At 39.5% G+C, this 26,456-nt stretch overlaps 1 protein-coding gene across 1 annotated transcript in view; it reads left to right on the plus strand.

The window, feature by feature from the left end:
* Positions 1-26,456, plus strand: part of LOC121239996 (mediator of RNA polymerase II transcription subunit 13-like) — a 51,868-nt gene that overhangs the window by 16,563 nt on the left and 8,849 nt on the right. Inside the window, 9 exon segments of the mRNA XM_041137419.1 lie at positions 422-499; positions 623-702; positions 11,847-11,925; positions 12,031-12,360; positions 12,752-12,811; positions 13,533-13,776; positions 22,531-22,800; positions 24,023-24,164; positions 24,167-25,392. Coding sequence (XP_040993353.1) covers positions 422-499; positions 623-702; positions 11,847-11,925; positions 12,031-12,360; positions 12,752-12,811; positions 13,533-13,776; positions 22,531-22,800; positions 24,023-24,164; positions 24,167-25,392 — 2,509 coding nt within the window.

Raw genomic sequence — 26,456 nt, forward strand, 5'->3', positions numbered from 1 at the left:
TGTATCCGTGTTTTCTCTCATATCTGTGAACATTTGGTTACCTTGAGCACTGACGAGGCATTGAACTTCCTAGCCTGATTTAAGGGGGAAATTGTGTGCATGACCACTTTGTGCATGGGTTAAGTGTTAAATTAAGTGTTCACCGCGTCGGTTGCTCTGCATTTATGCAGGGCATTTCCTTTATATGCACACTCTATTTTTTGTATACATTATTTTTTGTTAGTGAAAATGATACTTAAGAAGAAATTAGTTATTTTGATGGATGGACTTTCTTCCTTTCTTCTGGTTCTCCTTGGAGCTGTATGCATGTGTAAGAAATAGCTTTGCTTGTGCTCAATACTTGTGGCCGGATTGGATAACTTTGGTAGAATCAGGTTTAGCATGTTGCTTTTTCGTTGATGCATTATTGGTGTATCTGCAGGAGAGGGCAACCTACTGTTGAGTTTGTCTTTGCTGCCACTGAAGAGGCAGTCTTTGTACATGCCATAATTTCGGCAAAGTATGTTTTAAGTTCTCACCCTATTTTGCTTATTAATCGTAGTGTCATAGTATTTCTTCTATGGTGCTGAGTTTTTACTTCCATGCAGATTGAAGTGATATTCCTTTCCCTATCTGTTTTTAGGCATACCCGAACACTTTCAGGCGGAGATGTTGAAGGAGCATTGCAGCGTTCTTCCAATAATTCGGGTTATAGACTTCCAGGTTGCTGTATTTTCTATGCTTGGCCTCTATTGACTTATTTGACTTTAGATACAGTGTCTGCTACAAGTTTTTCTTGGGCCCCCTGTTGATGTACTTATATCTAGATGGCAAGACTAATGTGCATGCGTGTGCGCATGTGGTTAAGATAGAAAGAAAAAAATTCAAAAACTGTGCAAAGTCGCTGAGTGGGAAAAATGGGACCTATTCAGCCTGGTTTAAGTAGCCAGGGGTATTGTGGGTCAACCATTTTCGTGCTTCATGACTTAAAACTCACACCCTTCAAAATTGGAACCTTTGTGTAAGTGCCATTTGGGTCGTATCCCATTGGCTATTTCAGGTTAACTTTGTGCAACGCTTCATTTGGTTTTCCATCTTCTCATGGAATGCGCTGATCCTATATATGACTGTAGGTTTACATCAAGGCTGGACATTAGGCTTGCATCAATTAATGACTTAAAGGTTGGTAGGTCTAGCCTGAGTAGGATAAGGAGGAGGAGGGATGTTGTTGATACCCCATGAAGCCAAATAATTTATCTTGGAATGTTAAGGTCTTAGTAAGGAGGAAAATTACTTTGAGTGCAGAATTAATCAAGGGAATGGAAGAGTGATGCCATTTATCATCAGGAAACAAAATTAAACCATGTTTCCAGCACTGTTGTTAGAAGTTTGTGGGGATGCTAACATAAAGATTGGTGCTATTTGGCTTCATTGGGTGCATTTTGTTGTGGGGGGGGGGGGGGGGGGTGGAGATTTTGATTGTGTGGGATCTTAGTGTGGTAACTTTTTTTGAAAAGAAGTGCGATCATTGGGTAATAGAAAAACTCAAAATGTCACTTATAAAAAAAAAAAAAACTCAAAATGTGCTTGCTGGAATTCATAGTTGCTTGCTCATTCAAGGGGTCTTTGTGGGGGTTTCTATTGCCTTAACTCTGACCAGGTTAGAGGTCATTTATAGGATGAGTCAGGACAATCAGCTGGTGGGAGATGCCATGCTGCAATAGAAGGACTTTAACTCACCAGATTCTTTAGTGAAAGGTTAGGAGTAGCTCACTCTAGTCTAACCATGGTGAAATTTTCATATTTTATATTTTAGCAAAATTTTATTGATCTTCCAATGGTAGGGGGTACATTTACATGGTCTAATAATAGGGGTATGCACTCTTGGTATATGAGTGACATATATCCGGGTGGGTGGCAGGTCAGCTGGGCCTGGCTCACCCATCCAAACTACCCGTCTCACTAAGATAATGGGTGGGCAACTCGGCTATTGCCACGGTCGAATAGGTGGGCGAAGGCTTAAAACTATATATAGCAGGTGGGGAAAAGTAATGGCACCCACCTAACTGCCCTCTATATATTAAGATGGTGTCAAGCAACACCGTTTGGAATTCTAACATATGTCTTTGAGATCCTTCCTCCTCCCCATTTCATAGATTGTCTCCCACTCTTAGAACTCTCTAGAACTTGTTTCATAGTTCAACTCCTTCCCTTCCGGTCACTGCCTTCCAGCAGCCATCGTGGTCTGAGTCTTTGTAAGTTTCTCTCTTGTCTCCCTCTCCCTCTCCCTCTCCGTGGTATCCATCCTTTTGTCTCTTTCCCTCCATTTCTCTGTTTGTCTCTCTGTCTCCCTCTCGCCTAACCTAACTCTTTATTTGCGTCTATGAAAAACAATCTCCTTTTCATTGTAGATTACAGACTCACACAACGAACACAAGCTCACGAAGTCACAACCCTAATCCCTGTTATCTACATTATGAGTGTGTCATTGTGGATTGTGGAGGAGATTGGATTTGGAATTAGATTTGTAATTTTGTATGTCGGTTTGGAGTTGGAATTGAAATCTCGTAGACTGTATTTTTTGTGGGTGGGTGGCCACTGCGAATGGGCTAGGCAACTTGCCCTCTTGTTCAAAGGATATGGGTGTCGGTAGGGTTTGGGCGGAATGGCAAATGGTCACCTGCTTAGGTGGAGGTGGGGAGGCCAACTATCTACTTGTATAGGGTGGGTAGTAGGTGTATGGACAGATTCCTCAATTCCCCTGCTTGGTAAGCTATATTTCTTGAAGGGCCCCTACATAGACTTCCAAGACTAGGCGCAAATCACTTTCTCATTTTTGGATTATAGATATGGCTGAAAAAGAATAGATCCATGTGAGCTGGCCTTGTTAGTCTACCTTGATTGTACCTATATCCCTTTTACTGATCATTAATAAAAATAATCTTATTAAAAAATTTTAAATGAGGTTACAGACTTTCAGTCTGACAACTTGACCTCACTTATATTTAGATTTATGGAGTTTTGATAATCTAATTATAGTGCGATTGTCCATTACCTTTTGCACCTTTGTGATATGATAGTATCGGGAATGATGTCTTCCATTTACTTAAGAATATAATAATACCAATGAATTCTCTTAAAAAAAGGATATAATAAGACCAATGTGGCAAGAAATTCCCACTTCCTAGGGTTGTGCCTCTTTCTTCCTCATTTTGATAAATTTTACTTGTTGGAAGGGAGACCATGGAAAGAAGTTTGACATGGAATTACTGGTAAAGGATATCCGTAAGTGTGCATCTTTGTTTGATGAGCCTTATCCAGACATTGCTCTTTGAACCAACTAACTAGTTTTCATCTTTGATGATGGCTCATCAATAATTGTGGGTGAAAACTCTTGCCATTGAATTAGCTCCAATTTGAGAATATTGAGTAATTGTGTTATAATAGTCATATTAGAGGACACATCATGGTGTGACTGTGGCCATAGGGCTAATCATGGATTGGGGTAGAATATGTGAATAGTCGGGAAATTTAGGAAATAAACTGAGAATAGGTCTCTAGGCAACAAGGGACGTTAATGATTGGGAAGTGGATGAAGTTAAGGCTCTGCTGGTTAAACTCTACAGTTCAAGGTTGGTGCTTGAAAGAGAGGATAGCATGGTGTGGATTCCTGCTGGAAATGCTAAGTTTTCAATCTCTACTTAGTATAGAATTTCGTCAAGCCTTAGTAGCTATGTTTTTCCTTGGAAAAGTATTTGGAAAGTGAAAGTTCCCTCTAAGGTTGCTTTTTTCTGTTGGGTGGCTTCTTTGGGTAAAGTATTGACTACTGATAATCTTAGAAGGAGGTCTGTTTATTGTTGATTGGTGTGTTATGTGTAAAAGGGACGTAGAATCAGTAAATCACATTTTTCTTCACTGCGAAGTGACAAGATTCTTGTGGAATGAGGTTTTGAGTTGGACAGGATTACATTGGGTAATGCCTAGAGATGTGGTGGATTTGTTGGTAGGGTGGAAGGGTTTGAAGGGCTATAAGAAGGCAGCGAGAGTTTGGAAGATGATTCCTCCTTGTCTTATGTGGTGCATTTGGCTTGAAAGAAATGAGAGATGCTTCGAAGATAAAGAATGCTCATTGGGAGAGCTTAGGGATTTGTTCTTGAGTACTTTGAGTTCTTGGGTTAAAGCTTTGTAATGGAGGATAATTTTCTGCATTTGTTTTAGTTTTCTGGTGTTAGTTCTTTTCATTTTTGGAAGTTGTAGGTGTTTTCTTTGTATACGTCCTGTGTACTTGGACTTATGCCTATTTCTTTGAATAAAATTATTACCTATCAAAAAAAAGGATAGAACCATAAATGATTATATTTGCATTAAGTATGAGTGATTGAGGATGAGGAATGAGAGGAAGATTTTTTGGATATTTAGCCACTTGTAACTAACCAACACATGCTGGTAGTGAGAATTTAAGGTGCTAAATAGACAAGGGTAAAGCAAAATTCCTGTTGAAAGAAAGCAAGCGAAAGATAGCATCTTATTCTAATATATGATCTGTTTTCTCTCTCTGTTTTCTCTCCATACACTTTCTCATTGACGATGATCTTTGGTGCTTAACTATGAGATTATCATGGTTTTCTCGAAATAGATTCTTATAGAATCTAAAGTTTTTGAACTATTTGAGAAAGGTAATCGATGGATTCGCATAACAGAGAGCAGTTGGAAGGTTAAGAAAGTATTGGTCCTGGAGATGTCCACGGTGAAATGGTTCATTAGAGTCCTTGAGGAATGTTCAATCAGCGATAAGGAGTTCTTTGCAATCTCTTAGGAGGATAATAGAAGTTACATTGCTCAAAGATGCTCTGATGCTCAAGGTTGATATAAGGCGTCAGTGGAATATGGTAAAGATGGCTGACGAAATTTTGTTTTCATACCGGAAGAAATTGTGGGGAAAGGGTGGAACAAAATGGCGGTTGCACTACGGGAAGCTTACGGCAACTGGGGGAAGGGGAGAAAGGTTGGGCTATCAAGGTCTCAAAACTCAACCTAGCAAGTATCGACAAACACTCAGCCCAAGTCTTACGCATAGGTGGTTCGGTCATTGGGGCTTGTTGCTTGCAATCACGAAGCTCGAGGAGATGCAGTAACAACGGTACCCAGGGTGGAGGGAAATTCTGGGATTTTGAAAGCAAAGGAGTTAGTCGTTGAGGGAGAAGGACAGAGACATGCATCGCTTGCTCAAGTCTGCAGAAACAACACTAAGGCCTCGTTTGTTTTCAGGAAACTTCTCAGCTCATCTCATTTCATCTAATCATTACAACTTTTCCAAATTTCAATACAAAATAAAATAAACAATTCAATTTTTTCAAATCCCAAAACAAAAATAATATTAAAAAAATATATTCTAACAATATTTTATTCAACTTTTTAACTTTAATCTCAACTCACCTCATTTGTGAAAACAGACGAGGCCTAAAATGGCAAGAATCTTGTCGATTGAGAGAGGACGCACGGTGAGGGATGAAGATCTTTACCTTCTTAAAAAAGATTTACTTCAGTTAAAAAGTTTAGTCAACTTTATGATTCAGTAGGTCGATAATAGACTGGGCTTGGGCTTGAGCCCGTCATACTCAAGCTTGGGCAAAAGTGGGTCAAGTAAAAATAGGATGGGCTAGGAGAGGCGTTACCCTTGGGCCGAGAAAGGGAAAGCCCTAGCCCAGCCCAACCCAAAAGCTGACAGGCTAAACACTCGAGGCCTCTCGAAATAGGCCTTGTGCCTGTTATCGGCAATGATATGCCGTTATCACCCAAGCACCAGCCAACCAACGACCACACAGAACCCACCAACAGTAGACGGTGAACTGGTGGGTGAAGCCCTGGATGATGGGTCGCTAGAGTTGAGGACCCTGATGGAGTTTGTACCCGAGATTGTTTGTTTCGGATGTACGAGGGGCTTTCGGGTAACAAAAAAGGGCAATAAGGAGTTGATGACAACCCATAACCTATCGCCATCGTTGGGAGCAGACGATCTGGTGGGTGGGCCCATGGTCGACGACTTATTAGAGGTGACGTTGCCGGTGGAGATAGAAGCCAAGAATGTCCATTTCGAACGTAAAATGGGTTCTTGAATAGAGGAAGAGGGCTAGAATGAGCCAGCGACCTCTCTGTCACAGTTGGAAGTCTTGTAGCTATTGTGCTTGCGCGAGAGCCTCAAATGGACATTGAGATGTCGATGGAGAATAGTTCTGAGAGATTGGGAGTTGAGGACTCCCAAACCGATGCTGGCACCTTGGTTTTTTTCAAGCCCGAAGTCTCTTTGAAAATGAAGGGGAGTCTCTAAACACAATAATAAGTAGGGACATTGGTATTGATTGTCATTGGGATGAGCCTACCTACTCCTTTGAATTCAATGCCCCCGTTGAAGGAACATATACTAGCATCAGACTGGGTTCTACTTAAGCCAAGGAGATTCAATTGTGTTGGACTTCCATGTATTGGTTATGAAGACTAGTTCTTGGTTGTACTTGCTGCCATCGAAGAGCTAGGCAGCCCAATTCAGCCACGAAGAGCCATTCAACCAAGAACAGGGAAAGAGAATTAAAGTGTGACTTGCTTGTTCAGTAAATTATGAAGGAAGTGTGAGTCCTGGTAGAACGAAGTGTAGGGCAAAATCGGTGGTTTTATGAAGCTCAAAATAGTCTCGTGGAACGTTAGGAGGTTGAACGATTTAGAGAAGCGCACCAAAGTACGAAATCAACTTCGTGGCTGGAAAGTCGATGTTGTTTGTTTCCAAGAGACAAAACTGGAATTCATCTCCCATAGCACCATGCGGAGTTTGTGGAATTGTTGTCATGTGGGGTGTTTGATTTGCCATCTAAGAGCACTCTCATTGGATTAGCTAAAAGCTAAATCCATCGAGTATTTAGTTATTAGAAAGCAAAATATGCTCACAATGGATTAGCTAAATTTCAAATATTTGGAATTTAGCTACAGTGACGTTCAAAAATTTTTCCAAATTTGAAGGTTATTGTACATACATCAAATACATATTTTATTAATTATTTCTCACTTTCTTTCTATCACATATTTTATCACAATTGGTATATTAATTTGAGTTAATGATATATTAATTTAATAAGAATATGATTATTAATTAATATATAATAGGTAGAATAGTAAAATATGATAAAATTAAATAAATTAATAATTAAAAAAATTAAATATTTTTGAAATTATTAGTTATTCATTACTATATAATGAATAAATGTATAATCTCTTGTGGAGATTTGATGTGAATAACTAAAATCAAATTCATCTTATATTATTTTATTGTTATATAATGAAAAAATAGCTATTCCAATGTGGAGATTTATGTGAATGGAATAGCCAAAAGTCAAATTTCTCTTGCATTCATAAAAAATATCCTTTAACTTTGGCTAATCCAATGAGAGTGCTCTAAGGGGGCTTCGAGAGGCATCTTGGTAATGTGGGATAAAGGGTGGTGGAAAAGATGGATGAGTGTGTGGGGGAATATACAGTGGCTACTTGTTTCAAGAATGTGGAAGATAGTTATCATTGGTCCTTTGTCGGTGTTTATGGTCCCATCTCTAATACTGCGAGAATAGGCTTGTGGGATGAATTGACTGGTCTTTGTAGCTTATGGAGCCTTCCTTGGTGTATTGAGGGAGATTTTAACGACACTCACTTTCCAAGAGAACAATTAGGAGGTCCTAGCTCTAGCTCAACAATGATGGATTTTCTGAATTTATTTGTGAGCAAGATCTTCTAGACATTTCTCTAGTGGGTGGTCCATTCACATGGTCCAGTAATAGAGAACATGCAGCTTGGTCAAGACTTGATAGATTCCTTATTTCGCCTGATTGGGAAGCACATTTTCTGGACCTAATCCAGAAACAGCTTCCAAGGTTATGTTTGGATCACTGTCCCATTCTCATTGATTGTGGAGGCATCCAGGGAGGTAAAAAGTTTGACAACATGTGGCTGAAATCAGAAGGCTTCGTTGAGAGAGTTGGACAATGCTGTATCCCTCCCAGCGACCCTACTTGTGTTGAACAACTAAGTCAGGATGAGAAGGGTTGAATGGGAAAAACGGGTTGTGGAGCTTTAGTTCGGCTTGGCTGGTCTTCATGGCATGAAGAACTCGGATTCGATAAAAGAATAAAAACCATAGCTGTAAGGCTTAACAAACAAAGAAAACGGGATCCCACTGATCGCCCTCCAAACAAAACAACCTGATCTGTATAGGCCAGAAGCCAGAAAAAGCATGATAGCTCGACTTGTTGATAGAATGAATAGGGGATAATCTAAAGTGGCTCTCTGAAGCAATATCTTGCAACTGGCGCTAAAGTAAAGGAACCCACAGCCGAGTAGAGTCACAGGATTTGTAAGAGAGAGCTTAAAGCGAGCTTCATCAATCCAATCAGTTCGTAGGAAATTGTAGCGAAGGCAAAGCTACCGAGTGGTCTTACTATCTCATATTGAGCAACTCGAGTTATGTGCTGGCTTGTAAGCTAAAGGCTCTCAAGGTGGACTTGAAGAAGTGGAATGAGCAGATTTTTGGGAATGTGGAACACTGGAAAAAGTCCCTTTTTGACAAATTACAGGGTTTTGAGGATGTGGAGGATGTGGAGGAGGAGAGGGGGCTTTTAGAAGAAGAAAAGGCTCACAAAAGCATCTCATCTTGGATATTGAAAAGTTGGCTTTAATGGAAGAGATTTAATGGAGACAAAAATCAAGGGCTTTTTGGTTAAAAGAAGGGGATAAATGCACCAAGTTCTTCCATCACATGGCTAATTCGCTTAGAAGACACAATGTCAATGAGTCCTTATTGGTAGATGGGAGGATTACATCGAATCCGTCTGAGATCACAGATCACATTACCAATTACTATGCACAACTACTTTCAGAGCAATTTTCTTGGAGACCATGTCTGGATAGCCTTGGTTTTTAGTTGATTGAGCAGCAAAAAACAAGTTGGCTAGAGAGGCTATTTGAGGAGGTGGAGATTCGCAAGGTGGTGAGAAGTATGGCAGCCGACAAAGCTCCGGGTCCGGACGGGTTCACTATGGCCTTCTTTAAGTCATGTTGGGAGGTAGTTAAAGATGACATAATGAGCTTCTTCCATGAGTTTCATGAACGAGGTAATTTTGAAAAAAGCCCAAGTGCTACTCTCATTGCTCTTATCCCAAAGAAGCTAGGGGTGGTGGAGATTAAGGGCTTTCGTCCTATTAGCTTGGTGAGCTGAATGTACAAAATCATTTCAAAGGAATATTGGCTAATAGATTGAGTACGGTATTGGAGAAGATTATATGCAAGCCCAAAAAGCATTCATACGAGGTCGGCAAATTCTTGACTTGGTTCTCATTGCTAATGAATGTTTGGAGAGTCACATCAAGTCGGGTGAGTCAGGGTTATTACGGAAACTTGACATGGAGAAGGCATATGATTGAGTAAACTGGAATTTATTGTTACACATGCTTGAGAGGTGTGGACTTGGAGCAAGATGGTGTTCTTGGATCAAATTTTGCAACTCTGCTATACATTTCTCTATTTTGGTGAATGGTACCCCCAATGGGTTTTTACAGAAGTTCGAGGGGTTTGAGGCAAGGTGATCCCCTTATCTCCATTACTCTGTTTTCATAATGAAAGCTTTTAGTAAAATGATTGTAGGTCTCCATTACTCTTTGTTGTAGGGGATGCACGAATCGGCACTTTTTGGATGACCCACCTCTTATTTGCAGATGACAGTTTTGTATTCTGTGGGGCTAGTCATAATCACATTCAAGCTTTGTGGGCTCTTTTACTTTGCTTTGAAGCGACATTGGGATTGGAAGTGAATCTTACCAAGTTAGAATTAGTTTTGGTTGGAAATGTTCCAAGTGTTTTGAGCTTGTCCAATATCTTGGGGGTTCAAAGTCTCCACTCTGCCAATGATGTATCTCGGTCTTCCATTGGGTGCCTCCTTTAAGTCGTAGTCTATTTGGGATGGGGTGTTGGAAAAAATGGAGCGCAAGTTGGCGATTTGGAAGAGGCTTTATTTGTCCAAAGGTGGTAGAGTTACGTTGATCAAAAGTACTTTATCCAACCTGCCTGCTTACTTCTTATCTTCATTTTCAATACCATGCAAGGTGGCTCACTGGTTAGAGAAATTTTAAAGAGATTTTCTATGGGGGGAGTAGATGAAGAATTCAAGTTTCATTTGGTGAATTGGGCTACGGTTTGTACCCCTATACATGAAGGCGGGCTGGGAATTCGGAATTTGTTGGTTTTCAACAAGGCTTTATTGGGTAAATGGTTATGGAGATATCACTAAGAGAGGGGAGCTTTATGGAGGGTGATTGTAGATTTAAAATATGGTGGATTGTGGGGAGGATGGTGCTTGAATGAGGTGCGTGGACCACATGGGGTGGGGCTTTGGAAACACATAAGAAGAGGCTGGACCAATCTCCATCAATCAACACATTTTGTAGTTGGGGATGGTACTATAATTAAATTCTAGAATGACCTATGGTGTGGAGATTGAATCCTCAAAATAGCCGACCCAATACTATACAACACTGCACAAAGAAAGGCGGCTTCAGTAGCAGAGCTCATGGATCTCTCTAGTGGCTCTCCCCAATGGAATATCATTTTCCTTAGAGTTGCTCAAGATTGAGTAATTGACATATTTATAAATTTCTTCAATCTTGTGTACAATTGTAGAGTGACTGGAGGAACGAATGATTATGTGGTGACCATCCAAGAAGGGGAGCTTTACTGTACAGTCGTACTAAGTCCCTTATGACACACTATAAGAACATTCCCATGGAAGAACATATGGAAGACTAGCCGCCACCCCCCCCCCCCCCCCCCAAAAAAAAAAAAAGAAGCTTCTTTTTTTGTGTGGACAGCTTCGTTAGGGAAGGTTCTCATCTTAAATAATCTAAGGAAACGCTGACTCATTGTATTGGATTTCTATTACATGTGTAAGAAAAGTGGTGAGTCTCTGGATTACCTATTATTGCATTGTGATGCAACCATGAGCTTATGGAACGATTTATTTGCGAGAGTGGCTTATTTGGGTAATGCCAAGATGGGTTGTTGACTTTTTGGCCAATTGGCAAGGCATCTGGGCTAACTCTCAAATTGCAGCCATGCGGAAGATTATACCGACCTGTCTATGGTGGTGCATATGGATGGAGAGGAACGGTCAGAGGTTTGAGGATCGTGAATAGACAATGGACGAGTTTAAAACTTTTTTTCTTCACGCTTTATTCCATTGGTCGATTGTAATAGACTTTATTGGCATGAACGTAGATGATTTTCTTGTATCTTTAGACAATCATGCATAGGTGTGGCTCTTGTATATGTCCCGTGTACTTGGCTTTGCCTATTCTCAATAAAATTCATATTTACTGATAAAAAAAAAAGCACAAGAGGCTTTATTATATACTAGAATATGGCCATAAGAGGAATTCTGAAGTTGCCTCAAGTGGTGTAGGATCTTGATGTTACTGATAGTAAATGATGCTCAGAGCTAGCGGAGATGAATCAAGCTGCGCATTAGCGGGTTCTGATTTTTATAGATTTTGTCCTACTTGTAGGCTCATTCCATCCGCAAAATTATTATGGAGGGAGGTTTTTGATATCTCCGTGTCCCATATTTCATGGGGTACAGTTCACATGCATTAGTAGATGGAATTTTAACCGTAGCATCCTACTACTATTGGAGTCTACGAGGTAGACTTCTACTCCTCCCTCCCCCCTCTTTCTCTATTTCTTTCCAATGTTTCTTTGCAAGTAATTGCCTTACATGGTGTATTGTCATGATACCAAAGTGTCAGCTATGCTGATTTCATCTCATCTTTATGATATGGCAGTGATTGTTTCTCCTCATGGGATTCGTGGTAGGCTCACTGGTTGTTGTCCCGGGGATCTTGTCAAACAAGTGTATTTATGGTATTATTTATTTATTCTTTTTTGTTTTTAAATGCATAGTTATCTTCTGCGGACATATAATAAATTACTAGGATTTGATATCTCACTTTCTTCTTTTCAAAACAGTTCTGGCAAGTTTAAGACTCCAAATGGATTTATAGGTCTACCATATCATGTTTCTCAAGATGCTGGTTGCCAGATGAGGGGGCAAAGTTGCTATGTAGAAGTTACCCTGGGCTGCCCTAAATCTGTGAGTGACAATCCTTTGCAATCAAACTCAGATGCCATGAGGAATTTTCCCACAAATAATGTTCCCGAATCTGCTGATGTGGGAAGAGGTGATAAGAAAGGATCGCCAGATCAATTACCAGTTCATGAGAAAACATTCATATATCCAGCTGAGGCAGTGCTTGTTCCAGTCCTGCATACATCATTTGCCAGATCTTCTCTGAAAAGGTATATACTCCAGAGGGTTATGCAATTTTTTGTTGTTGTCTAATATGCTTTGGGGTTTGTCCCATGTTGGGGTAGTCAACCAGTCGGGCAAATCTGGTTAATAAGGTGGTTCCTGTCAGAATAATTTTGTGGTGTATATGTTTTCATAGGTAGGTAAAGGAAAAACTTGGTGTGGTCACGTATATTTACGTTAGATTTTTTATGCTTAATATGGTATGACACTGACATCTTTTTAACTATCTAATTAAGTGATTACCTCACTTGAATATCCCCTTCATCTGTCTCCACATCTTCTTGGTGTGTGTGCATGTTTATACTGCCTCTTTGATTTCAGGTCCTTTAATATTGCCTTGTAATACTTAAATCTAACAATGATGTTATTAATTTGCAGATTTTGGCTACAGAATTGGATAGGACCATCATTACCTGGTTCATGTTTCTTTATGCATTGGTTAGTTCTGTTTCATGAGTTAACGATGTTCATGCAGTGCTCTAATAAAAAAATGTTGCTTTTACGTCCTGTCTTTGGTGGTCCAAGTTAATTTCCAGCTACTTAGACCGAAAAAATTATTCTGTTTCATGACTTAACAATGTTCATGCAGTGCTCTTATCAAGAAATGTTGCTTTTACATTCTGTCCTTGGTGGTCCAAGTAAATTTCCAGCTACTTAGACTGAAAAAAATTGTAGACTGAAAAAACATTTTTCAGATGACACTTTTTATCACACCATATTTGATTCTATGACCTAGATTCAGTTAGTGGTTTTATTTACTGAATCCCATTCTTATGTAATTAGTTTTCTTTAATATGATCATTACCGTGCTAATTGTTGTCACTAAATGAATATATAATTTAATGTTTTAAATCATCATGACTTCTGTCTATCTTTAGACATCACGCATGGGTGTTGCTCTTGTATATATCCTGTGTGCTTGGGCTATGCCTACTTTTCTCATTAATAAAGTTCTTATTTACTGATAAAAAGTTGTATTAAATCACATAGTTGACCTTAGCATTTTATAACATTGATTACCAATTTACTTTGATTTTTGGATTGCATATGATGATATTAAATAGGTAATTTTATTGATTGGTAATGATGATGTTAGGTAATGAGTGAATTGGTTCCTTAATTTTCAATTCTTTCTCTTACTATCGTTCTGGTTTTGCAGTGGTAGCAATATGGACTTCGTTGAAGGATCATGGACTGAAATCAATGGAATACATGCCAAGCATGGCTATAATAGTAGTAGTAATAGTAACAGTAGCAGTATCAGCACCATAAGCAGCAGCTCTAGCGATAGCGATCACAAGATGACTACAGGAGCCAGTGAACTTGAGGGAGATGCTGACTCTTTAACGTGTAGACAATCTGGTTTATCTTCTAATCATCAGTTGGAGAATGGCCCCATATTGGTACTTCATTATCTACAAAGCAAGTAGTTTTCAATAACTATTAGTATGGTAGAAAAACTTCCACATCCTGTTGTTATATTCTTTCATAATCCACCCCATGAGGACCTTGGACCTCATTAGAACACCACCCACCCCACTGAATATCCATCTTTAAAAAATCTACTATTGTTCTCTACAAGATCTCTCTCTTATTCTAAAAGCATCAAAGCCACTTCCGTAAGAGTGCCTAATTAAACACGAGCAGGTTTCACACTCACAAACCATATCTTGGCCCAAATACCAAGTGAAATTTGGCCTCATTAGCTAGAGAAATTAGGCCTCTTCATATAACTCACCCCAAAAGAAGTCATGTTGCAGCTTCTCTAGGCAGTTAGCCACAATAGAAGGGAGTGGAAAAAGAGACAGCTTATCAAGAGAAATTTTACCTCTTCTCCTAACTCTCTCCAAAGGAAGTACCATTGTAGCTTCTCTCGGCAGTTAACCACACTAGAAGGGAGTGGAAAAAGAGACATGAATTATGTAGACAAATTAGAAAGAGTGCTCTTGATCAAAGTAATTCTACCACCTTTGGTGTGATATCCCATATGATAAAGATAATGGTAGATAGTGTATTGGATCACATTGCTTGGAAATGAGAAGTTCTTGCTCTTTATAAGATTCCAATGGGGCTCCAATTGTATCATTCACTAGTCTTTTTGGAGTATAGACCATGTGGTTTGGGTCTTCCATTGGGGAGTTATAAATAGTATTAGAGTCTATCATAACCAGAAATGTGGGACTTGAGCCGTACCACCTACAACGGATAGGAGGACGTCGAGAAATGAAGGGGGGAGATTGTGATACCTCATATGATAAGGATAAGAGTAGGTGTGAATGAGATCCCACATTGCTTGGGAAGGAAAAATTCTTGCTCTTTATAAGGTTCCAATGGGATTTCAATTGTATCGTTGACTAGCTCTTTTGGAGTATAAGCCATGTAGTTTGGGTCTTCCATTGGGGCGTTACATTTAGATAAATAGATCTACTTCTAGCTAGCCAACTCACATTCAATCTTCTCAATAACCCCATCCCAAATGGCATTGTATGTGGCACTTACTAGATATATGCGAGATCTTATGCATGTGGATGTAAGACTTTACTTTCAGTAATATGTGCTATAGTTTTCCTTGCATTTGCGTATATGATATAGTTCTTCAAATGTGGGCTATGCTCTAGTTGCCGAAACTAGTGTCAGTTGGTACCCAACAATTAACTGTTATCAAGTAGAGGTTTTGTACACATCATAGGTTACTTTTACATGTAGTTACTGACAGGAGATATATTGTTTGTTCTTTTACATTTCATGGTGATTTTATAATTATTTACTATTTACTTCTATTTGATGATAAGATTTACTACACCATACATTTCATGGCATTCATGTATGGTGTAGTAAACGTGAAGATGGGGTTTCCGAAACAATTAGTAATAGAATCAAAAGCTTTTGTGCTAACAAGGTGTGTATGGTATGTTGCTGAACATGAAAAAGCAAATAATGGCTTTGCAGGAGAGGATGGACAGCCTTATACGGTGCATTGAAGGAAAACAGGAGGTGGGCCTAGGCTTGGGCTGTTTGGAATGTGGTCTTGGTAAAGGGAAACTTAATGTTGGTGCGGGCCTAAATGAGGTAGACAGGTTGTTAAGTCAACGGGACGTGGGCTGCTACAATGGGCCTTAGTTTGTGGTCCAAGACAAAGGGGAGGCTCAAATGGGTCCGGGTCGATTCAATGGACCTCAACCTGTGGGCCAAGACAAAGGAAAAAGAAAATTGGGCCCCGTAAGTCTTGTATGGAAGATCCAGGAAGGTTGCAATGCAAGGCCCTCGTCTGGCTGGAGTCTGCCAGCATCGCCGGCGATGGTCCAGATGGACTCGCGTTAGGCCGAGGAATCACTTACGGTGGCTGAGGCGAAGGATCTAGTAGAGGGAGCTGACGGCAACTGTACCAGACATGGATCATCATCTTTCCTCACCAGCAGGTGCCTGTTTTTAGGCACAACATGGACAGAAAAGGACGATGGGCAGCATAGATGATGGGGTTGGGGGAGTCTCAGGTGGTATCTTCTCCGACGAAGGATCTTCAGTCTATGGCTGTCGATGGTGAGTTGTTTACTGAGGAGGGGGGTGATGTAGACATCAGTGAAGGATTTTCACGGATGCTAATCCCCATGAGTGATGTTCCTGAGTGGGAGTGCAGGTCTCCCTTTGCCAAGAAGGAGACAAAGGTGCTGATGGAATCTTAGTGGGCAACTAGGGAAGGGATTGAGATGGATGGGGAGCCTATACCCCTGAAATCTTTGTTGCCTTGTCACTCTACGGCCTCTGACTGGGTTATTCATAAGGTAAAGGAGATACAACACTGTGTGGGGATTGAGTGTGAGGGTTTTAAAGAATAGTTCATGGCTTTGCTTACGGCCATTGAAGTAGGAAATGCACAGCTAAAGAAATCTAGTTCTAAAAAACAGAAGGAGCTTAAGAGACTTATGTGATCTATCAACTATGAGAGCAGCTCAAACAGAGAAAGATCCAAGGGAGGGTGTCTACTTTTTCTATATGAAGCCCAAAATTATGTCTTGGAATGTCCAAGGGCTTATTGAGGTTAACAAGCACCCGTGGATAAAAAATTTGCTTCAGAAGTGGAAGGTGGATATCATTTGGTTGTAGGAAACTAAGATGGAAATCATTTCTGGAAGCACCGTTAGAAGTTTGTGGAGCTGTTCATCTGTTGATGTTTGCTTGCATCGGTTGGGGCATCAAGTGGAGTACTAGTAATGTGGGACAAAAGGGTGGTGGATAAAATGGAGGAGTATACCGGGGAGTACACAATGGCTTGTTCTTTCCAAAATGTGGAGGATAATTTTATGTGGGCTTCTGCTGGAATTTAAGGGCCGACCTTGGACAGCAACAGAAACATTCTATAGGAGTTAGCTGGGTTACATAGCTGGTGGGACCTACCTTGGTGTATAGGAGGGGACTTTAATGTTACAAGATTCCCAAGTGAAAGATCGGGAGAAAGCAGGTTACAACTAGTAATGTTGAGTTTCTCGGATTGTATTTTTGATTTGGGGTTGGTGGACATTCTGCTCATGGGTGGTGCATTCACATGGTCCAATAACCAAATGTGGTCTAGATTGGACAGATTTTTAGTTTCCCTGGAATGGAAAATTCATTAACCGGAGTTATGTCGAAAAAGATTACATCACCTATGTTTCGATCATTTTCCCATCTTGTTGGACTGTGGGGGTATTCAAGGAGGATGAAGATACTTACATTCTAGAATATGTGGCTAAAAACTGAAGGTTTTGTGGAATGAGTTAGGCAATGGTGGTCCTCCTATCAAATCCAAGGTACCCTTAGTTTCATTCTTGCAGGTAAATTGAAAGCTTTAAAGAAAGATTTAAAGTTTTGGAATGCGCAGTCTTTTGGAGATATAGGCAACCGCAAGAAGTCACTATTGGAGGAGCTTCATGAGGTAGAAAGGGCATGGGAGGGACGGGCCCTTTCTTTGGAGGACCTCTCTCGGAGGACAAAACTAGTTTCAAATCTAGATAGGGCTATCCTATTGGAGTTGATCTCTTTGTGGCAAAAATCTCGAGCTTTGTGGTTGAAAGAAGGTGATCGAAGCACGAAGTTTTTTCAGAGTGGCAAATTCCCATAGGAGAACTAATGCCTTTGAGATGATGAATATTAACGGAGCTATTTGCACAGAGATCCCTGTGATTCAAGAACATGTCACCGGTTATTTTGAATAGTTGCTTACCGAGTCAGCAGGGTGGAGGCTGAAGATTGATGGGCTAACGTTTGAGTCCATTGAGCAGCATGTCACTTGGCAGAGAGGTCGTTTGAGGGGACCAGGTTCATGGAGTGGTGAGGAAGATGATCAAAGACAAAGCACTTGGTCTAGATGGATTTTCTATGGGTGTCTTCCAATCTTGCTGGGAAGTGGTGAAGGAGGAGGACTTAGGGGAGGTTTAAATAGTGAGTTGAGGTGAGATGAGAGTTGAAAGTTGAATAAAATATTGTTAGAATATAGTTTTTAATATTATTTTTGTTTTGGGATTTGAAAAAATTAAATTTTTTATTATATTTTGTTTGAAAGTTTGGGAAAGTTGTAATGATTAGATGAGATGAGATGAGTTGAGATCAAGTCATTATCCAAACTAGGCCTTAATGAAGGTATTTTGTGAATTTTTTCCATTTTGGAAATTTGAGAAAAGTCTCAACACCACTTTTATTGCACTTATTCCCAAGAAGACTGGGGCATCGGAGGTTAAGGATTACCGGCTCATTAGCCTTGTAAATTGGGTTTATAAGATTATTTCCAAGGTGCTTGCAAATAGACGAAGTTTTGGGCAAATCGTTACGAGACCCCAAAATGCATTCGTACGAGGAAGACATATATTGGACTCAGTAGATTAAAATCAGGCAATCTGGGTCTCTTGTGTTAGTTGGATTTCTTGTTGTATTTGCTTGGGAGTTGGTGCTCATGGATTAGGTGGTGCATATTGACGGTTAGATTCTCAGTTTTGGTGAATGGTAGCCCAGTTGTTTTTTTTTTTTTTTTACAACTCCCGTGAATCCTTTGTCCCCACTCCTCTTTGTCATAGTCATTGAGGCATGTAGCAGAATGATTTTAGCTATGGTTAATAGTGGGTTTCTGGCTGGTTTTCGGTTGGTGAAATAAATCAAGGTACTCTTAACATTTTGTTGTTCATAGATGACACCTTAATTTTTTGCGAGGCAGACCAAAATTAGATTCAGGCACTTAAGGCACTTCTACTTTGCTTGGAGGTTGTATCTGGGTTGAAGGTGAACTTATCCAAGTCAGAGTTGATCCCAATTGGCAACGTTTGTAACATTCGGCCGTTGGTTAACACTCTTAAAAGTAAGGTCTCCTCTTTCTCTATGAATTACCTTGGCCTTCTTTTGGGGGCCGTCTCCAGGGCTAAACCCATTTGGGATGAATGTAATTGAGAAGATTAAATGAAGATTGACAAGTTGGAAGAGATTGTATCTATCGAAAGGTGGTAGGATTACTCTAATCAAAAGCACTCTATCTAATCTACCAACTTAGTTTTTATCCTTGTTCCCAATTCCAGCGAGTGGCGACACGAATTGAGAAATTGCATCATGAATTCCTTTGGAGTGGACTTGGGGATGAATTCAAATTTCATTTGGCCAAGAGGGACAAGATATGCTCCCCAATTTCCTCTGGGGATTTGTGAATTAAAAATCTGAGGGTGTTCGACCGGGCTTTACTTGAGAAATAGTTCTGGCGTTATAATACTGAACAAAAAACTTTATGGAAGTCGGTGATTGATTTCAAGTATGGAGGCTTGTGGGGGGGATGTTGCTCTAGGAAGGTACGTGGAGTTTATGGGGTGGGAATATGGAAGCACATTAGATGAGCATGGGACATGTTTGCTCGTCATGCTACAATCATGATGGGAGGCGGCTCAAGAACTAAATTCTGGCATGATATATGGTGTGGAGATAGAGCCCTCAAGGACTCATTCCCTACAATGTTCATGCTTGCACGTGAGAAAGAGGCTTCATTGGTGGACCTAATGGATATGGCAGGTGATCTAGTACAATGGAATGTGAGCTTCACTAGGACGGCCCAAGACTGGGAAGTCAGCAGCTTTGCAGATTTTTCCCGACTCTTATACTTCATGAGACCGAGCACTCAAGGAGTTCATACTTTTGTGGTGGGTACTTGCCAGAAAAGGTATTTTTCAGTTCGTTCTTTCTATAAGGCCCTCACATAACCGCAGAATAATCACTTTCCATGGAGAAATAAGGCATCTCCTAGGGCAGCATTTTTTGCTTGGACAGCATCTGGGAAAGATATTGACGATGGATAATTTACGGAAACACGGGGTGATAGTAGTGGACTAGTGTTGTATGTGCAAACAATGTGGTGAGATTGTGGACCATCCTCTACTACATTGCGAGATTGCTAGAGTGCTATGGGTCAATGTATTTAGACAGGTAGAGCTAGCCTGGGTTATGCCTGCAACAGTTGTTGAACTTCTGGCATGTTGAATGAATCTAGGTTGTATTCCACAAATCTCAGTTGTGTGGAAGATGATTCCTCTATGTGTTCTTTGGTGCATATGGCAGGATAGAAATGACCGGACGTTTGAAGACAGGAAACGTTCATTGGAGGAGATTAGATTACTTTTTATTAGAACCTTGTATTTTGGGCCAAAGCTGTAGATTTCAACGACCCAGATTTTCATGAATTTTTTATTTCTTCTTCCTAAATAGATGTTATCTCTTGTATACTCCCTTGTGTACTGGGGCTATGCTTATTCGTATTAATATAATATAAATGTTTACTTACAAAAAAAAAAAAAAAAGATTTGATTATTGGCCATTGAGCCTTAGCTCAAATGACACCTTCCCCTATAACATCATGATGAAGGGTTAGGTCATGGTTTCGAGATCATCCAACTTACAATAAAATCAATTTGTTGAATCTTCTAACTACTAATAACTTTGTTTAGAACTTCTATTGATAATATAACCAAGAATTGTTTCACTAACTATGAGAGGTGGTTACCCTACTATAGTTATGAGGGCAGGGATAATTGATGTGGGGGCTAAATTCAATTATGGGGAAGCTTAGATCTATCCAAATGTTTAGGAATGGTGTGTTTAAATGCTTCTTCCTGTCTAAATTAGTTTTGGTATTGGTTGTTAGCTTGTAGTGGCAGATGCAATAGGAAGAAAGGAGTTTTTCTTTTTTTCAGTTTTCTTTCGTCATACTTGATGCAGATAACTATTAGGTTTTTAGATCTTACTGTGTGAAGGTCTTGTGATCAGTTTCTCTCCATCCTATGCGTGGAAGATGGCTCCTATCTGTCTACAATGATGTTTATTTTTTGGGCCAAGGGGTGTGGTGTTTTTGGAGGGAAAGAAATGATAGAAAGTTTTAGGACCATGAGTGGATGATAGAAGAGTTTAAAACCTTGCTCAATACTATACTTTGGGCGACTGCAATAGATTTTAAGTTTTCATGATTTCCTTGTATTTTCTTCTGTTCCTAATTAGGAGTCTCTTGTATACTTCCTATATACTTGGGCTAAGCCTTTTGTGTTCTCCAACGAAATACTTAACTACTTATATGTAACAACTCCTCCCGTAGGGATGCCACGTAACATATGTAACTCACACCAGGCAAGGGACCCACATAATTAATAAATACTTCATTAATCATAACAAATCCTTAAATTAAAGCATGCCATTAAACATAAAAACATAATCAGAGTCTTGTTTGCAGTAGGGAGGGAAGGATTATGAGTGGAGTGCCAAGAATCTCAAGATTGGAGAGTTCGATCCTGGCTTTCAGTGGCTGGCCTTCAAGGGTTGTTCAGAGACGGTTTTGAAAGGATGGGAAGTTTTATCCAGTGTGAATTGGACAGGGTTTTCGCAGATGCACAAGTGAATGTTGTGCAGAAGATGTGTGTGTGAGTTTTGGTGATTGCTTGTGAATAAGTCAGCCTCTATTTCCACCATTTAATTAGTTAACGATGGGCAAGTATTTAGAAGTTAAAATCTGGTTATACAACGAATGCTAATCAGATTCACAATGGGTTTAAGGGCTTGCACAATCTTTTTTTTTATAAGTAAGGTGAAAATTTTATTGATACAAATGAAGTGGGCGAAGCCCATCTACACAGAAAGTATTAAAAAAAAATACCTAAATACATTCTAGGAACCAGAAAGTAAGAACAGAAAATCATGAAGACTAGTTCCATTAAGCACAATGGCTGAAAACCAGAGCAATAAAGTGTGTACAAAAAAGTTCTAAAGTTCAAGCACCAAGCATTCCTTTCCATCCAAATACACCACTTAATGCACAAAGGAATCATCCTCCACACTGCCGCCACTTGGGGACAGCCTTGAATCTCCTTCGAACAAGCTATTAAATCCATCACCCTCAAAGGCATAACCCAAGCCACGCCAACTCTTCTAAAGATCTCATCCCACAATACTCTTGTCACCTCACAATGCAGTAATAAGTGATATTATGGGCCTTCAAGTTAATATGGCCCATTTATTAAACATGGTATCTTTAAACTAAGTCAAAAATCTTGGCCCATCTTTTAAGGCCCATATGTTACATTATAAAAAAGAAATAAGGTCCCCTCTTCCACTTGACAGGTTAGGAATGTTTGACCTCTAATGAGTTAGGAATGCCCTTTGGTGCTGTTGCTTGTCATAAATTAGTGGTTTTGTTATTGATTCAAATTGTGAACTCTAAATGCTGAATTGGCTTTTTGCTTGAATTAACTGAAGTGGCGAAATTCTATGTTAATACTATATTTAAGTACTTTCATCTTATCATTTGTGATATTGGATTTTTCCTTCTAAATTGATTGCTCTAACATCACAATTGTATTGAAGCAACACAATCTATTGTCCTTATGTACCCTTGAGTTTCAGAACTCTGTTTATTCATCTGCCTACTTTCTTATTTTCAATACTCTTTTAATTTAACTTGTTAAATGAGGACATCTCATTCTTAGTGGGAATTGATGAAATACTTGTTCAAATAAGGGCATGTCAGGACTTCCTTTTATGGGGTTGGATGTGAATCTCACTTCACATCTTATTGCTAAATTGAGAAATGATTTCCAATTTTTTTTCCTCACCAATCTGCGTTAAATTTGTGGATGCCAGCAAACTGAGTGAACTTAATGTCAATGCAGGGCTCTAAGCGTCCTCGAACTGGGATGACAGATTCATTTGGTCAAGTTGGTACAGAGACAAATGCTCTTGTGCAAGAAGCATACAAGTCTGATTTTATTTCCATGGAAGTTGACAATTCAGCCATAACAGGAGTTGCAAGTGAGCAGATTGGATCCGATTGGGATTGGGATGATGATGACAGAGGTATGGTCATGGATATCCAAGCTCTCCTCTCCGAGTTTGGAGATTTTGGGGACTTCTTCGAAAATGATGCCTTGCCTTTTGGGGAGGTATTTTCTTGTCCTTCACAATGATTTCAATCTGCATGTTTGATATATGCTGATAACGCTACTGATATGAGATTGGAGGGAGCTCCTCATCTGATCTGTTGTTTTGACGGAACATTGGAACTTTGGGATATATGGTTTATTTATCAATTAAATAGAATAATGATTTTTTTCAGATTTTTTTCCTCAGGTGTCCTCTTTCTTTCTTGTATCCTTATCCAGCTCCTAACTTGTAACTAAGTGTTCTCTTTTGCGTACTCTATGTACTTGGGCTACATCTATTTACCTCATTCAATAGAACTTTATTTTAGTTATCAAAACATTTTTATATTGGGGAATGCAAACTGTATATGAATTTAGTAGCACTAAGGTTTTAATTAAATCAAGTTCTAGATTGTTTTTCTTGGTAGGCCACTCAGTGATTAATAGGGCGAGAAGTATGGTATCTCTTTCCTCAAGGCAATAGGCAAATACAGATAAAAAAGAACAGGAGGAAGTACCTTGATCCAAGGAGGAGTCTTTGTGATGGATTTTGGACTTGACATATTGTACCTTTTTCCTTGTGACATACGTCTTTCATTGTGAAGTAAGCATTTGAGCAGATGGCATTAGTATTATTATTCGTGAATGTATTGTGCAATATAATAGAGAGGTAAACTTTGTAAATATGGTGCCGGAACATATTGTGCAATATAATAGAGAGGTAAACTTTTTTAAATATGGTGCCGTACATCAAGTAGGCAACGACATTGCCCATATTTGTGGGTTTGATGAATTATTGGCAGGTTAATTACTAGAATTTGAAGAGGGTACAGTAGGCATAAGCACTAACAACTAATAAGGAACAACCCTCAAAAGTAAAAAAGAGGAAATAAAAAATAACTTCTTCCTCTCTCTCTTTCTCTCTCTGTGTCTCTTAAAGATGTTTCATACAATGTGTTTAGAATTGTTTTTCTACTCCAAGGCAGTGATTACATGGTAGAGGCACATTGTTATGTTTTTCTTATTAATGTTTGCATGCATATTTCACCAGTTAAGTTGCAAATATGTCACTAAAGCTAGACATAAAACGACCTTTCTACTTACAATTTTCTCCCTCAAGTGGTTCTGGTTCCCTTCCCGCCCACCCCTGGCTCTCCCCTCCCCCATGTTTTGCTTTAAAATGCTTTGAGGTGATATTACAAACTTTACATTGAATCTCACGATGACCCCTTGTTCTCCAAAGCCCCCAGGAACTGCAGAATCACAGGCGCTTATGTTTTCTGCACCAGATTGTGGAGATGTGGGTCCCAGTCCAGTTGGGATGATGGATGTTTCTGATCAGGTGCTATTGCCTGTAGGTTTTCAATCCTTTGAGAGTTTTGATCCGCCCCTCCATTAGCCCAAGAGGAGCATCTCAGCAAAAGTCAAGAAGTCACAAATAACAGTTTGTCATCAGGTCTGGTAAACCACACTCCAGCATCCTCTACTGGTGAGTTCGATCATATAATAAAAGCTGAAGCACTGATGACTTTTGCTCCTGAATATGGAGCCGTGGAGACCCCCACAAGCGAATTTTCGTCATCCATTTTCAGAAGCCCATATTTTCCAAAATCTCGAAGAGAGGAGAGTTCCAATTCAAGCTCAAATAATTACATCTATGGTGCAACACCACCCTCTTCTCCTTGCTTTGATGGATCAGATGACAAGACTAGCCTGCCCATGAACTCAAAACCATTGTCTGGCAGGAATGATGTGAATGCTGTTGTTCACTCAAAAAAATATTACACTCATGTGGAAAGGGGGAAAGAGAGACATGATAAAAGATTTCTTGCAGGTAATAATAGTGTTGCTATGTCTGAGGGGGTGGCACCAACTCCATTCTCTAGTTTAAACTCTACAAATGCTGTTAAATCTTCCCTGAGAAAAGTGTCTGAAGGCACCCTTGAATTGGCACCTTTCCTTCAGTCTATGAAGACCGTGTTTGCAACTGAAGTTGAATGTCTGATGTTCCAGGCCTCCATGTGCAGGATAAGGCACACACTATTACCTTCCAGTACCTCTATGCCTATTAATTTGAGTAGGTTAACCGGAAGTAATGTTTTTAATCAGCTGCCTGGTGACCAAAGTACATTGACGGACAATACATCTAGCAAGTATGAGGTGAAAAAGAAAGAGACCATACCAATTAGAATAGCTGGTGATACTGATGGAATTCTAGATGGGCACCTTAATGCGCCTGTTGGTGTTTGGCGCTCTGTTGGAGTTCCTAAAGTTCCGAAGCTCTCAAACTCACCAAGTATGGAAATTAGTCCATCCTTACCTCATAATTCGTTCAATGAGGAAGCTATCCTTTCTTTTGGACAAATGCAACCTCTTCAGGAGCTTCTTGATGGAATGGCATTACTTGTCCAACAAGCTACATCCTCCGTTGATCTGACCCTTGATGGGGATTGTGGTGATGGTGCTTATGGTTGGCTTGCGTTACAAGAGCAGTGGAAGCGGGGATTTTCTTGTGGACCTTTTATGATGCATGCTGGTTGTGGGGGGACTTTGGCTTCTTGTCATGCACTTGACATTGCTGGTGTGGAGTTAGTGGATCCACTTTCTGCTGATGTAAGTTTCAATTTTATACCAATGATTTTTTTTAATTGCTAATAGCCGCACCAATGTTTTTGTTTTTTTTTTTTTTTTGGTTTTGTACTAGACATTGATATTTAGTGCTTGTGCTGAGTTTTTTTTAAATCTAAGTTGTATGTCACTGTCAGATCATATGTACTAGTAATGGAATCATGCAAAACTGAAGAATGCGGGAAATGGATTTTGTAGTAGTCTTTCTAAAGAATGTATAATGATGCCATATATAATAAATAACATTAGTAGAAATAAAGGTGTAAACAATTTGAGTTCAAGCAAGTAGTGGGTTGCTAAGCTCTGTTCGGGTAATTCTTATTTTAAGAGTTGAGTTTGAGCTTATCATTGAGTAACTTTTATGTTCCTGAGCAGTTCATTTATTTTTCGAACGAACTCCAAGGGGTTGGCCCAAGTGGTGAAGGCCTTGGTCTTGGGGTATCACTCCCTTCAAGGTCCAAAATTCAACACCTCATGGGTGCAAACAATCCTTTGGGGCCACATCCCCTGGTGAAAAGCTAGCTATTTAACTAGTTCCGTGTAGGGAAACTTCCGAGGGTGCTGTGCACGAGACCGGAGTATACTCTATAGGGGTGGGTCCGAAGGGCCTTGCCTTGGAGAGGTTCCCCGATATAAAAAAAAAAATTAAAATTTAAAATTTAAAAAAATTAAAAATTGAACGAGTTAAAGCTTGTTCATGAATTTTTATAAACAAAATTTTGTGTTTTTTGTGAATATTTTTATTTAGTTTATACAAACACATGTTGATGATCATGTTAAAAAAGATTCAAACAACACCATCGTATTAGGATTATGATTTCTTCTTATCCTTTTAAATACTTGGGATATTCTCATTATAGAATTAAGAATGATACAATACCAGTTGTTTAAATACAATACACAAAATAATAAATACAATACCAGTTGCGGCGAGCTTTATAGGAGTTGTGTCGTTTAAGAATTGATTTTGTGTTCATGAATAGCTTATTATGAATTAAGCCAAAGTTGAGTATAGCGGAGTTAATTCCAAGCAACTTTTCGAGTAGTCT

This window comes from Juglans microcarpa x Juglans regia, chromosome 7D, assembly GCF_004785595.1.
Source record: "Juglans microcarpa x Juglans regia isolate MS1-56 chromosome 7D, Jm3101_v1.0, whole genome shotgun sequence".
NCBI classification, from domain to species: domain Eukaryota; kingdom Viridiplantae; phylum Streptophyta; class Magnoliopsida; order Fagales; family Juglandaceae; genus Juglans; species Juglans microcarpa x Juglans regia.